The 14,737-nt window shown below is 43.1% G+C and overlaps 1 protein-coding gene across 1 annotated transcript in view; it reads left to right on the top strand.

Moving 5' to 3' along the window:
* The first annotated feature begins 231 nt into the window (after positions 1 to 231).
* caskin2 (CASK interacting protein 2) overlaps positions 232 to 14,737 on the top strand; it is a 122,188-nt gene continuing 107,682 nt past the window's right edge. Inside the window, exons 1-2 of the mRNA XM_083648707.1 lie at positions 232 to 388; positions 9,108 to 9,624. Of these exons, the coding sequence (XP_083504833.1) occupies positions 9,531 to 9,624 (94 nt within the window). The 5' untranslated portion in view covers positions 232 to 388; positions 9,108 to 9,530. The remainder of the gene's footprint in view (positions 389 to 9,107; positions 9,625 to 14,737) is intronic.

The following is a 14,737-nucleotide window of genomic DNA, read 5'->3' as shown; positions in this document are numbered from 1 at the left end:
CGTGAAATCATGTTTTATTCTGAACGTTGTAACCGGATGTTCTGTTTTGTGTTGTGGCTGACTTGACGCTGGTCACATTTTGGAGTATCCAAGTGACAATGTAGCGGAGAATGGCATTCACGGCGAGGAGGAATAACGTTAGCAGGGTAGCTAGCTAAACCGGTGTGCGAAGTGAAGTGATACACATCTTTTATTGCTATCTATGCGTGGATGAGACAAAGTAGGGTTACAGTATTATGAAAGAGACCAAAATAAACTATTTTCGTTGACTTTTGGGATAAACAGCAACTGCCAGGACTTCGGAGTGTTCCTACAAACTGCCACCTTGGTTAAACTTTAGAGGTTGAACAGTTTTTGACATGTTGGAATAAGTAGCTACGTCAATAAGGTAAGTCGAAAATTAGTTCCAGCAAAGATAACTACTTAATTGGTTCCAGGTTTATCACAAAAACAACGGTCCATGAGTTACTCATGGTCATCAGTACAAAGGTCGTTGCCAACTCCTCTCCCGTATGGAGAACGTCCCACCAAACTGAATTGGGATTTTCTTTTATTTGAATGTGTAACTTACTCGTTAATCATAGAAGTTCAAGTATGCTCCACAAAGTATGATATAAGAGCCTTTCTGAATCTTTAGGGGGCACTCAGGAATTCGGCATTCATATTATGTCACAAAAAACACTTACATTCAGCATTCAGGTAAAGTTTTAGAGTTGGGTTTACACTGCTCGCTACCGCCCCCAGGGAGTATTTTGGTGGAAGACGATTGCGGGAATAACAGACGTAACCTTACCAGTTATAAAAGTTGAAGATTTGTTGAAGTGGAAGTGCCTGTTTAGGGGGAAAATATGCATGGAGGGAATATAATGTATGATGCAGAATTGGGAAGTGTCTCCTAACGATTCAGAGATTGTCATATTTAATGTGTTTGTCGATATAAGCAAGGCAGCGTGAAAGTTGCAGATCTTTGAACGGAGTTTGGCACGGCAATCGCTGCATGGGAGTAAGAACGGCACAATCGTGGCTAACCAAGAGAGAGCACTGTGCAAACCTTTTGCTGGCTGATAGCTATGCAGTGTAAACATATCCAAACACCTTCATAAACATAGACCAACACAATCTTGGCATGCAAATCCCTCGTAAGTCTTAAGTACACACTATCTTGTTTACTAAGCAACAGGAATTGCAAACATGATACGAACTACATTCATTGTGTGTCAGTCTAACCTTTCTTGAGGGAATAGATGTGAACTGACTTTAGTTTGTGACCAACATAATTATTACTACTTTATTTCCATTTCCATTTTGTTTGTTATCCATTTAGGATGAGTGAAGTAACACTTTGAGTCCCTATACTGTCTCAAATTCACATTAATATATTGTATTCACATTAATATATTGTTGCCCCTGTCAGCAATGCAGCATGAAAAAAGCCTCGGAAGGGGGGGGGGGGGGGGGGTGCAGAGGGACATGATCATTGTTAATTGGAATGACAGCTCTGCTTACGCCCTGTACTCCTCTCTGTGTGTGTGTGTGTGTGTGTGTGTGTGTGTGTGTGTGTGTGTGTGTGTGTGTGTGTGTGTGGTGTGGTGTGCTCTGGCTGCCTGGTTATGTAATGAAACAAGTTGTAACCAGGAAAACATGGCAGAGCAGAGCACAAGGGGCCAGGAGCCGTCATATTTCGACTGAAAATTCCCCAAAACATGGCTATTGTTTATATAGCAACACTGATTTTAGGCCCTGCGTGAGGAGCTTTCGCAGTTGGAGGTATTGCACCAGTTATCATGCATGCAGTCTGATAGTGTTTTCCCACCACTATAGCTACTATAGCTACACTAATGCGAATAACCCACACGAAACACTCGCTGACCTGGAGCTTGGACTAACACGTGCAACCGCTTTCTGTGACAAAAACTGTGGCAACTTCTTCCCCCTTGACCACTGGGCTGGAAGAGTTTAAGTAGCCCGTTCTCCGCTTGAAATGAAGTCTATGCGTGGCCAAAGCAAGCATCAAATCCATGGTGGAGCCGCCCAGGGGGAAGTTGTAAAGCAGCACCAGCTCACGTGAGCTGGGAAGGCACCCAGGCACTGGCATCAATATTGACATAGCACAGGCAAGCAGCAAGGGGATCCTTCTCAAGCTGTTTGTCTGTGAAGGTTAACAGTGATTAAACTGTCCTCTCAACTCCAGCAGCTTAAATGTCCCTGTCACAACAAGCTGACACTGCGGCAGTAGCAAGGGATTGGAAGATATATCTATGTATATAAAGAGTTCATTTGCAAAAACAGGTAAACGCCATTCTTAAAATGAACAAACAACATCTGTTTGATACTCCCTGGAGTGAAACATTATTGAGGTGATTTATGTGAAAATTATCAGATTAATATGTTTTAGTTATGATTGATAATAAAAAATTCCAAAAAATAAATGAATTACAGTATAAATACATCAATATATAAAATAAAATTATAAAAAATCCAAACGGAGATACCTGTTTTTGCAAATGAACTCAGATATATGTACTGTATATATATATATATATATATATATATATATATATATATATATATATATATATATATATATATATATACTGTATATATATCTCTCTATGTATATATATATATATATATATATATATATGTATATGTATATAGATATATTCAGAATTTTGTTCGTTTCTTAGCCACAAATCTTTCTAGTGATGGCACTGCTAGAATGTAAACAACATGAAGAACAACATTAGAAATGTCATTACAAAGTGCAAATATTATAATTTCGGTGGAGAGTTTATACAGTTGTGATGGGAAAGTCATCTCATCTCATCTCTGTGATTACTGCAGCAGAATAAAATGAGCCGATATCGCTATTCATTTTTCTGCCCCATGATGATATTGTCACATTTTTCTCCTGCGATATATCAAATTGATCAAAAGTTGATAGTAGCGGCACATGATGCGGCCCTCGGCCTGGCTCATTGAGGAGTGTGTGTGTGTGCTGCATGTGTGTGTGTGTGTGTGTGTGTGTGCTGCATGTGTGTGTTATCCTTCCCCGGCCTGGCTCATTGAGGCGTGTGTGTGTGCTGCATGTGTGTGTTATCCTTCCCCGGCCTGGCTCATTGAGGAGTGTGTGTGTGCTGCATGTGTGTGTTATCCTTGCACTTATGCAACATTCATGTCATATCGGAAGAAATGGAAGAACAGGATGACACAGCTTATTGCTACAACTTGGTTGTTGAAGTGTTGTTGAATTAGGGACGCACACATCCAAAATCATTGTTTATGAATATTAAAATCAGCTGTAAACCAACTGCAGCAGATACTGCTCGCATTTCATAAGTAGAGTTGGATTGTAATGTATAGTGTCGATAGCAAAGATTTTGACTTCAGCAATTCATAAGGTGCGAGATATCGGAGCCCACAAAAAAAGGCCCACATCTCCCACTTGTAATTGCCACGAGCAGCCTGATGTGGGCGCTTTTCCCCCAGTCAGATGATCACGTTTTTGGTAGGGATGCACGATAATTATCGGACCGATAAATTATCGGCCAATATGGGCATTTTGCGTTATTATTTATTATTCCGATAATGGCCTTTTCCCGATAAATTATCCGATAATAATCCTGTTTATTTTTTGCCTCGGAAGCGGAGCTTTTTGTTGTCGCACATTCGTGACATCACAGCTGCGACGCAAACATGGCTGGTGCCAGTGTGTAGTGTGTTGCTGTTTTTCAGTTTCAGAATGTTCAGAAAGCTACTGTAATTTGCAATCCATGTCCCACACAGGTTCCGAGAGGAGGGGAAACCTCTAAACTGGCATTACGTTAAACCAAAGCTGGCGATGATGCAGCGGATATGTTTGTTGTTTTTGTTAGCGAGTTTTGTTAGCATTAGCTGGTAGCACGGCCTACTCTGCAGGCTCGTCCGCTTGGCAGAGAAACTGCTTGTGACATTTACAGTCTGTGGCTTGTGATCAAAGCCCCACAAAAGCACTTAATACACAGAGCTGGCATAAACTTATAGAAACTAATGGAAACCCCTTTACCCGAAATGAAACATCCAGGGATTGTGTATTTAACTCCAAAAAACCACTCGCTAACGTTAAGCTAACCGCGCTAGTTGGCATTAGCTGCGGGACAGAGCCAATAATGAAAACAAAGGCGCAGTCGTGCACATTAGGCTACATAAAAAGCATGTTTATGTTTTGTTTATGTTTATGTTTATTTATTTAGCACACATTAAAACAGTGCAAGGAGGGAACGAAGCCCACAGGGCTTGTACGGAGTTCCACCCCTATCAACAATCATAATCGTATAATCAAAATCATATAAAAAATAATCATATCAAAAAAAATTACAAAGTTACAATAGGCTAACAGAAAATGAGTCTATTGACATCCCCAGGCTAACACAATGACTTTTGCAGATAAATAAGGAGACAAGGTACAAAGCAGAGCGTAGCAGATGGAGGAATAAGGAGACAATATACACAGATCAGAGAAGGGCACACAAAAGAAGGCAAAAGAAAAACAAGGAACGTGACAATGGCAAGGGCAGAGAGGGAGTTGGATTGATGGTTGGATGGTTCATGTATGGATAAGATGCTTTTTAAGGTGCTTTTTAAAGAGTGAATGAGAAGCTATGGATCGGAGTTGAAGACTTAATTCACTCCAGAGCATGGGGCCTCTATAAGAAATGTTGTGTTGGTGACTTGATGTTCGGGTGAAAGGTAAATAGAGGTTATTATTGCTGTGCCTTGTGTGATATGAATGTATGTCTGAAGTGAATGTAAAGAAATTTCGAAAAGTGTCGGGAAGATCTTGCTTTCTGTAAGTAAACTTGTGGATGAATAAGCATGTTTGAAGAATATTAAGTTTATGAATAGGTAATAAAGAATATTTTTTTTAAAGTGGAGTAGATGGAGCATGTCTGTTGGAATGTGAGATGATTCTTAGGAACCTTTTCTGAATAATATACAGTTTGTTGAGATAGGTGGGAAATGTAGCAGCCCAGACAATGTTACAGTAATTTAGGTAGGGAAACAGAAAACTATAATACAGAGTTAGATGGGCTGAAGGATGTATTAAGGGGGTGACTTTTCTTATAATGCCCAGCATCTTCGTAGACCTTTTGCACACAAGGTTAATGTGGTTAGACCAATTGAGTCTGTCATCCACAATAACTCCCAGGAATTTTGTAGAATTGACTTGTAAAATTTCAGATCCAGTGATGAATATTTTTGCGGACTCTTTAGGGTAGGACTTATTTCTGTTGCAAAAGATCATAAAGTTGCATTTATTTACATTAAGTGTTAATTTGTTGAGTTGAAACCATTTGGAGACAGTAGATAATTCATCATTCACACAGCCAACCAGATGACTGAAGTTATTAGGAGTTGCAATAAGGTTAGTGTCATCAGCAAATAATACAGGTAGAAGATGTTCACAAGACATGGTTAAATCATTTATATAAATCAAAAATAATAATGGACCCAGGATTGATCCTTGGGGAACCCCATGCATAATTCTGGATTTAGTAGAAGAATATCCATTAAGCGATACAAATTGTTCTCTGTTATTTAAATAGTTTTTAAACCAGTTCAGGGCAGTATCCTCCACTCCATACCTGTTAAGTTTTTAAATCAAGATAGCGTCATTGACAGTATCAAAGGCTTTACTAAGGTCTAACATTCAGTAAACATTACATAGTGTCTTTTCTTTAATCTGGTGGCAGCATTTTTCAGTAAAAAGTGAAACGACACAGATGGTTTATAGTGCCTTCCCCATTCATTGGGCCCAGGCTACAATTCACTGAGAATTGGAACCAATGCAAAATTTGAACAGATCAGTATGACAATAAGAGTCTAAATTACTATGCCTTTTGTCATTGTGTTTTATCTGCAGACTAAGCTTGGCTTTCCATTCTATAAAAGCCTTTATTTTTGTATTGACTATAATTGAGTGATACACTTTATTAAAACAATCATATTATATCAGAAGTTTTCTTTGTTTTGCGTTCACAGTGATGTCAGTTAGATTTGGTTAGGTCAGAGCTATGCTCACTACATCCATACATCTACCCTAACCCTTTTTTAACCCCAGGTGTGCATAAAATACAGGTTAAAAACTAAAAAATATATATATATCTCTATTTTTATTATAATAATTATCGGTTGTATCGGTTATTGGCCAAGAAGAATAATCGTTATCGTATCGGCTCTAAAAATCCATATCGTGCATCCCTAGTTTTTGGTCAATCCGACGTGACATGAAGGCAGCATTACTCTTAAGTCTAGAAGACGACTTCTTCACCCCCATCTTCTGTCACTGGATGAAAAGTGAAAAGCAGATCTCTTCATCATCTCACCTCCTCTTAAATCTACACCAGCACCCAAACCAACTATGCTCTTAGCGTCCCCTGGTTCCACCACTAAAAGACTTTTATCCTTTTTTTAATGTCTTGGCACTGTGCTGTTGCTCCATCTACAGTTTTATTGAGGGGGTGCGGCTGTGTGCCAACATTCACTTCTTCTGTTGTTTCCACTGTTGTAAGTCGCTCCAGATAAGAGCGTCTGCTGAATGTCTCAAATGTAGAGAGAGAGAGAGAGAGAGAGAGAGAGAGAGAGAGAGAGAGAGAGAGAGAGAGAGAGAGAGAGAGAGAGAGAGAGAGAGAGAGAATGTATGGGTGTGTTTAAGCTAGTCTTTTATTTTCAGTTTCAGGATATTACTGCCTCCCTCACTTTTCCTTCCTCCAACAACTCCTTTGACTGTTTTCCCAGAGAGTGTTGGACACAAGCCTGGCATGCTGGGATGGTGCCAACATCCATATTGTTTTTGACTAGTTGTTACATATCGCACTAAATCCATCCATTTACTGTTTAGCTGGAAGCCCATTGAACCTCGCCAAAGTCCTGTTGCTCTCATTTGGTTCCTTGTGGTTAGAACTTAGAAGGCTCTCAGCCTCTCCATCTCCAGCACCTTTGCTTTAGTGTCGCTTCCATTCATGTTACAGCGACACATGTGCACCGACATACATGACACATGTGCACCGACATACATGACACATGTGCACCAACATACATGACACATGTGCACCAACATACATGACACATGTGCACCGACATACATGACACATGTGCACTGACATACATGACACATGTGCACCGACATACATGACACATGTGCACTGACATACATTACACATGTGCGCCAACATACATGACACGTGCACCGACATACATGACACATGTGCACTGACATACATTACACATGTGCGCCGACATACATGACACATGTGCACTGACATACATGACACATGTGCACTGACATACATTACACATGTGCGCCGACATACATGACACATGTGCACCGACATACATGACACATGTGCACTGACATACATGACACATGTGCACCAACATACATGACACGTGCGCCAACATACATGACACATGTGCACCGACATACATGACACATGTGCACCAACATACATGACACGTGCACCGACATACATGACACATGTGCACTGACATACATTACACATGTGCGCCGACATACATGACACATGTGCACTGACATACATGACACATGTGCACTGACATACATTACACATGTGCGCCGACATACATGACACATGTGCACCGACATACATGACACATGTGCACTGACATACATGACACATGTGCACCAACATACATGACACGTGCGCCAACATACATGACACATGTGCACCGACATACATGACACATGTGCACCAACATACATGACACGTGCACCGACATACATGACACATGTGCACTGACATACATTACACATGTGCGCCGACATACATGACACATGTGCACCGACATACATTACACATGTGCACCAACATACATGACACGTGCACCGACATACATGACACATGTGCACTGACATACATTACACATGTGCGCCGACATACATGACACATGTGCACCGACATACATGACACATGTGCACCAACATACATGTGCACCGACATACATGACACATGTGCACTAACATACATTACACATGTGCACCGACATACATGTGCACCGACATACATGACACATGTGCACCAACATACATGTGCACCGACATACATGACACATGTGCACTAACATACATTACACATGTGCACCGACATTAGGGATGGGCATTTCTAGCAAAAACACTATTCGAAATTCGCTGGCCAAATTCGAATTTAATTCGAAATTCGTAAAAAAAAAAAAAATGCATTTTTTTTTTTTTTTTTTTTTTTTTTTTTTTGTGAGTGAAATGTTGCATTGTCTCCCCTGATTCTAAGTCTACGGCTTTATTAATTAATATAAAAAGCTTCTGTTGTGGATTTTTAGCTCAAACAAGCATTGCACCACTGAAGTAAAGAACATGTTACATGACATTGACATTTTCGAAAATAAAAAACAGTTTTGACAATCATGAGTGGTTCATTAAATATTTAGTAGGCTCAGGTCTGAGTGCCAAAGGGGTGCCAAAGTCACCCCCTCTCCCTCTTCATGGGATTTCATCCGCCATTCATTTTTCCATAAACCTTGCTTAAAATGCTTATAAAAATTGTTTTACTTGCTCAAACCAAGCGATTTGACTATACTTAGAATCAGGGGAGACAATGCAACATTTCACTCAAATTTTTTTTTTTTTTTTCGAATTTCGAATTTCAATAATAAAAGTCGACCTTGATAATAACAACGATTATTCGAAAATTCGAAATTCGATGCCCATCCCTAACCGACATACATGTGCACCGACATACATGACACATGTGCACCGACATACATGTGCACCGACATACATGACACATGTGCACCGACATACATGACACATGTGCGCCGACATACATGACACATGTGCACCGACATACATGTGCACCGACATACATGACACATGTGCGCCGACATACATGACACATGTGCACCGACATACATGACACATGTGCGCTGACATACATTACACATGTGCACTGACATACTGTACATGAGCGGCGGTGTGGTTTTGCCCAGCTGAACCTGAGCCTGGGGTAGCCACTGGCCACTGGCCACCGTCATATATTAACCGAGCTGTTTTTCTCCTCTCCTTCCACTCTCAGGCTCCTCTGTTTGGGCTGGTTCAGACGGCTCCAGCCCCTCTCTGAGTCCCCCGACCACAGCACCCAGCGGTGGGGCCCCACTCCCGTCAACAGTAGCTCCGATCGCCTCCAAACCCTCTGGCAGCCTCTGGAAATAACATCTCTCCCAACTGAAAAGAAGAAAAGTTGGAACAGGAAATTAAAGCGGCAAAATAGTTTTTCCATCTCGGCGACCAGGAAGTACCACAGGCTAGAAATTAGAGCTCTGAGCTCCTTTTAATCCGTCCCATTGTCTCACCTGTGGGCTGTGGGGTCGGTCCACACAGGGAGCGGAGTGTCTCACCTGGGTCGGGTTGATGTCTCTGGGTCTCGGCATGGTGCTGTGAGGAGGCGGCTGGATCTGCGTGGGACGCCGGTGAAGCTTGTTCAGCACGAGGCGGGGCCATGGGAAAGGAGCAGGACCTTCTGCAGGCGGTCAAGAGCGGAGACCTGACCTCCACTCAGAAGCTGCTGTCCAAGCTCAAAGCCAACAGAAACAGTGAGTCCTGCTTGTCGTTTGACACTGAAATGCATCAGCTGATCTTCGCCTGTCACCGCTGGCCATCCACTTGCATCGTCGTCCACCTATGATGCAGCTTGTCCAATTACATATTTATTGTGTTTATTGATAAATACTAGTACATTGGTTGTCTTCGGCAAGCATTTTAACTTTAATCGATTGATCAGATTTCACGAAAGAATGCGAGAATATGTTGGTATTCTTCTTCCTCCATGGTCTAAATGCTGCTCAGAGTGACGCTTTTCCACCATGGTAATTTCTGTAATTTCCTGGCATGAAAATGGTCAAATTTGAAGATTTTCAATTTCAGCTCAAAAACGCACATAGGTATCATCCTCAAAGGAACACTCCGCCCATTTTCAACCAGCTTTGTATCATTAGAACATCAGTAGTATATCAGAAAACTGTAAACTGTTTTGAAGTCTGTCATTTAATTTGACAGTTATTGAGTGTTAAAGTGTGGACCAGTGACATCACTGGTCCACACTAACTCAAATTAATAACTCATTAACTCAAATCAACTCTCAATAACTGTCAAACTATTCATCATTCATCTAGTTTGACAGTTATTGAGAGTGATTTGAGTTAATGAGTTATTAATTTGAGTTAGTGTGGACCAGTGATGTCACTGGTCCACACTTTAACACTCAATAATTGTCCAATTAAATGACAGACTTCAAAACCGTTTACAGTTTTATGATATACTACTGATGTTATAATGATACAAAGCTGGTTGAAAATGGGCGGAGTGTTCCTTTAAATAACCCACATCTGTCAAACCCTAATAACTCTCGCAAGAATACATATAAAAATCGGACTTATTTCATCTATTCAACTGCTCCCATCAACGTAATACACAGGCAGAACGATGCTCTAGAGGGGCTTGCTATTCAGGCTTACATTGAGATGGTTCAAATCAAAAGCAGAACAATTAAATAAATATGTGCTCTACTTTATCCTCCAGACTAAACCCACCACAGACAGGAAAGGCTTCGCTAACCTGCTTAAACAAGCAGTTTGAGGTCGCTTGCTGACGAATGAACCCGTTTTCTGTCTCCTCGTTGCCACCATGAATATTGAATAGCTCCCACACACACACAGCTGCAGTTCTGTGCATAGTGGGACGAGAAAAGGTACAAATGCTCTCTTATTGGTTGTGGAGGCATACATAGTTTATGAAAGTGGAGTATGTGAAGCAGGTCTCATCCTCCTGTTGACTGATTCAGTGTGTTTGGACAGAGGATGGAGCTGCTATGCGGCCGTGAGGTGAGTGTGTTCCTCTCTGGCCGAGGAGGCTCATGAATAACTTCACTCCAGAAGATACTGAGCCCCAGCTAAAGCTTAAGGTCCAGAAGACTCTGAGCCCCAGCTAAAGCTTAAGGTCCAGAAGACTCTGAGCCCCAGCTAAAGCTTAAGGTCCAGAAGACTCTGAGCCCCAGCTAAAGCTTAAGGTCCAGAAGACTCTGAGCCTCAGCTAAAGCTTAAGGTCCAGAAGACTCTGAGCCCCAGCTAAAGCTTAAGGTCCAGAAGACTCTGAGTCCCAGCTAAAGCTTAAGGTCCAGAAGATACTGAGCCCCAGCTAAAGCTTAAGGTCCAGAAGACTCTGAGCCCCAGCTAAAGCTTAAGGTCCAGAAGACTCTGAGCCCCAGCTAAAGCTTAAGGTCCAGAAGACTCTGAGCCCCAGCTAAAGCTTAAGGTCCAGAAGACTCTGAGCCCCAGCTAAAGCTTAAGGTCCAGAAGACTCTGAGCCCCAGCTAAAGCTTAAGGTCCAGAAGACTCTGAGCCCCAGCTAAAGCTTAAAGTGTAACTTACCCCCAAAACACTTTTTTTCAGCTTTTAACCAATATATATGGCTTTGCGGGTGGTGTGTGAAGAATTCTGGTCAAAATTTCCACATTTGAGACCAAACTGTTACCATTGTACCATTTGTATCATTTTCAGCAGCATAAGTTCCCTCTATGGGTTGAACACTGCTTTTTTTTGGGCCCTCAAATGAATGGGATATTTGGTACATCGTGACGTCACGGTGGGTTTAGCACGCGCCCCACTCATGTGAAAAATTGTTTTTTTCCCCATTGATTATTACTGTAGTTCACGCGGCGCGAGCCCTTTAAGACCAATGCATCTGTGGGTATTGCCTACTGTGGTTAATATTAGCCGCTAGTTAGTTATGTTATATGGCAGTAAAATGCCACTGAATGACCAAATTGTTATAACTTTTAACCATTTCGAGTAACACTGTTTCCATACGGATCACCAGCGTTAGTTTGTTGTTTATAACGTGGCTATATTCATAACGTTTTATATCTCGGATGGGGGAGGACTTCTGCCAGGTAAGGAGGGGAGTGTGGGCGGCCATCTTGCCTGCAGGGTTTTCGGATAGAGTGGAGAGCCGTTTTGCAGGAAATCTGGGGGGGGGGTAAGTCCCGCTTTAAGGAGAAATCTATGCTCTCACAGTATCCCCCAGGATTAGTCAGGCCCGGTTCCATTCCAGCCCCTCCTGATGACGGCCCAGTATAATGAACTCGGTCCCGACCCGGACACTGAGGGCCGATCCTCAACGTTCCTCGTCTGGCTTTAATTCATGGCGGTACTGCTTAGTGCTTACTAGACCATATCAGGGCTTCTCTACTGGGTTAGACCAATTATAGACGATATTGACCTTATTTTAAAAATCACATGTCATGTTTCCATTGTTATGTTGTCCACCTCGGATCGGATTGAAGTTCTCCTTGAAACTTTCAAGGATCTTGAATATTAGCACAAATTGTCGCCTATCAGCAGCTTCAATGCAAAACTATAAGTTCAGCTTCCAACATACAACCCATAGAGACAGTCCGCATCTCTGGGAATGCCCACAAAATGATAAACGGCTGGCGCGCGAGTGGGGTAAAACCGCCGATATATCTCATGGGCTGACTCACCAAAAGACGGTGCTGCGGCTCTAAACTACATGTTTGGGGGTTCTAGAGCAGAACACAAGACGTCTGCTCAGATGTGCGTTTACTGCGGTGGTTAAATCCCCGATCGTGTCTGCCTGAGCTGGGCTATCAGCTAAATTCTAACTTTGCTGAATGGATAGAACGGGGGAATTTATGGGGGGGGGGGGGGAGTGCACCTATGCTGGGACTCCTCTTGTGTAGTAGACCCTCATCAGATGTTCCTCAAATGCTTCAAAGAAGAAGGTGACTCAGGTGGTGCAGCTTCACATATCAAGTCCCTCCGATCATCATCCTTCCCGACAATGGCTCTTATCTCAAATTACAACAGCGCGCCAACTCGTGTTTACCCCTCCTTTATCCCTCCATTCTTTTGGGTTCGGTTACGTTGAATAGTTCGCTCACTGGCTCTGAGGAAACAACACACACACACACACACACACACACACACACACACACACACACACACACACACACACACACACACTCTTCACACAGTATCTCGCTCACACCTGGGTTGACCTCCTCTTCGACACAATGAATGAGCGTTGTTTACTCGTGTGTGTAATTACACAAATTGCAGTGGACTTGAGTGTTTTCTCACCAAGAAGCCTAAGATGGAAGAAGGTGTGCAGCTTTGAGGGATTGCAGTCATACTACAGACAGCGGGTCGTAGTGGTGAAGAGGGCAGTCATACTACAGACAGCGGGTCGTAGTGGTGAAGAGGGCAGTCATACTACAGACAGCGGGTCGTAGTGGTGAAGAGGGCAGTCATACTACAGACAGCGGGTCGTAGTGGTGAAGAGGGCAGTCATACTACAGACAGCGGGTCGTAGTGGTGAAGAGGGCAGTCATACTACAGACAGCGGGTCGTAGTGGTGAAGAGGGCAGTCATACTACAGACAGCGGGTCGTAGTGGTGAAGAGGGCAGTCATACTACAGACAGCGGGTCATAGTGGTGAAGAGGGCAGTCATACTACAGACAGCGGGTCGTAGTGGTGAAGAGGGCAGTCATACTACAGACAGCGGGTCGTAGTGGTGAAGAGGGCAGTCATACTACAGACAGCGGGTCGTAGTGGTGAAGAGGGCAGTCATACTACAGACAGCGGGTCGTAGTGGTGAAGAGGGCAGTCATACTACAGACAGCGGGTCGTAGTGGTGAAGAGGGCAGTCATACTACAGACAGCGGGTCGTAGTGGTGAAGAGGGCAGTCATACTACAGACAGCGGGTCGTAGTGGTGAAGAGGGCAGTCATACTAAGACAGCGGGTCGTAGTGGTGAAGAGGGCAGTCATACTACAGACAGCGGGTCGTAGTGGTGAAGAGGGCAGTCATACTACAGACAGCGGGTCGTAGTGGTGAAGAGGGCATTCATACTACAGACAGCGGGTCATAGTGGTGAAGAGGGCAGTCATACTACAGACAGCGGGTCGTAGTGGTGAAGAGGGCAGTCATACTACAGACAGCGGGTCGTAGTGGTGAAGAGGGCAGTCATACTACAGACAGCGGGTCGTAGTGGTGAAGAGGGCATTGGAAGTTGTGCTTTGGTAGAACATGTAACTGGTCAGCATAAGCAGCTAAAGTGCATGTGGATCACTTCATCCACCCAGAAGCTCCTGCAGACACACTTTGATCGGACAAACAAAATGACCAAATGCAGCGGTGGCCTGCGTGGGTTGTAATATGGCCATGTGTGTGGTTCTGTCCTGCGTGGGTTGTAATATGGCCATGTGTGTGGTTCTGTCCTGCGTGGGTTGTAATATGGCCATGTGTGTGGTTCTGTCCTGCGTGGGTTGTAATATGGCCATGTGTGTGGTTCTGTCCTGCGTGGGTTGTAATATGGCCATGTGTGTGGTTCTGTCCTGCGTGGGTTGTAATATGGCCATGTGTGTGGTTCTGTCCTGCGTGGGTTGTAATATGGCCATGTGTGTGGTTCTGTCCACTAATCAGTGTCATAGCAGTTTAGTTGACTATTTAAACTCGTCGTGTCATTTGCTGGTTGGGAAAGAGAAACACATCATGTTGACTATCATGACAGTTTCTTCTACTTATGGTTTTCTTTGGGGGAAATCATCTGTAGAAGTTAGACCCACTCATCTGCGCTGCCTGTCAGAGTGGAGAGTGTGTAGGAGAGGACCGAGGAGAACGCTTTGT

Source organism: Poromitra crassiceps, assembly GCF_964638095.1.
Source record: "Poromitra crassiceps genome assembly, chromosome: 13".
Classification (NCBI taxonomy): domain Eukaryota; kingdom Metazoa; phylum Chordata; class Actinopteri; order Beryciformes; family Melamphaidae; genus Poromitra; species Poromitra crassiceps.
Note: the sequence above shows the minus strand (reverse complement) of the source record. Positions and strands in the feature narration are given on the sequence as shown.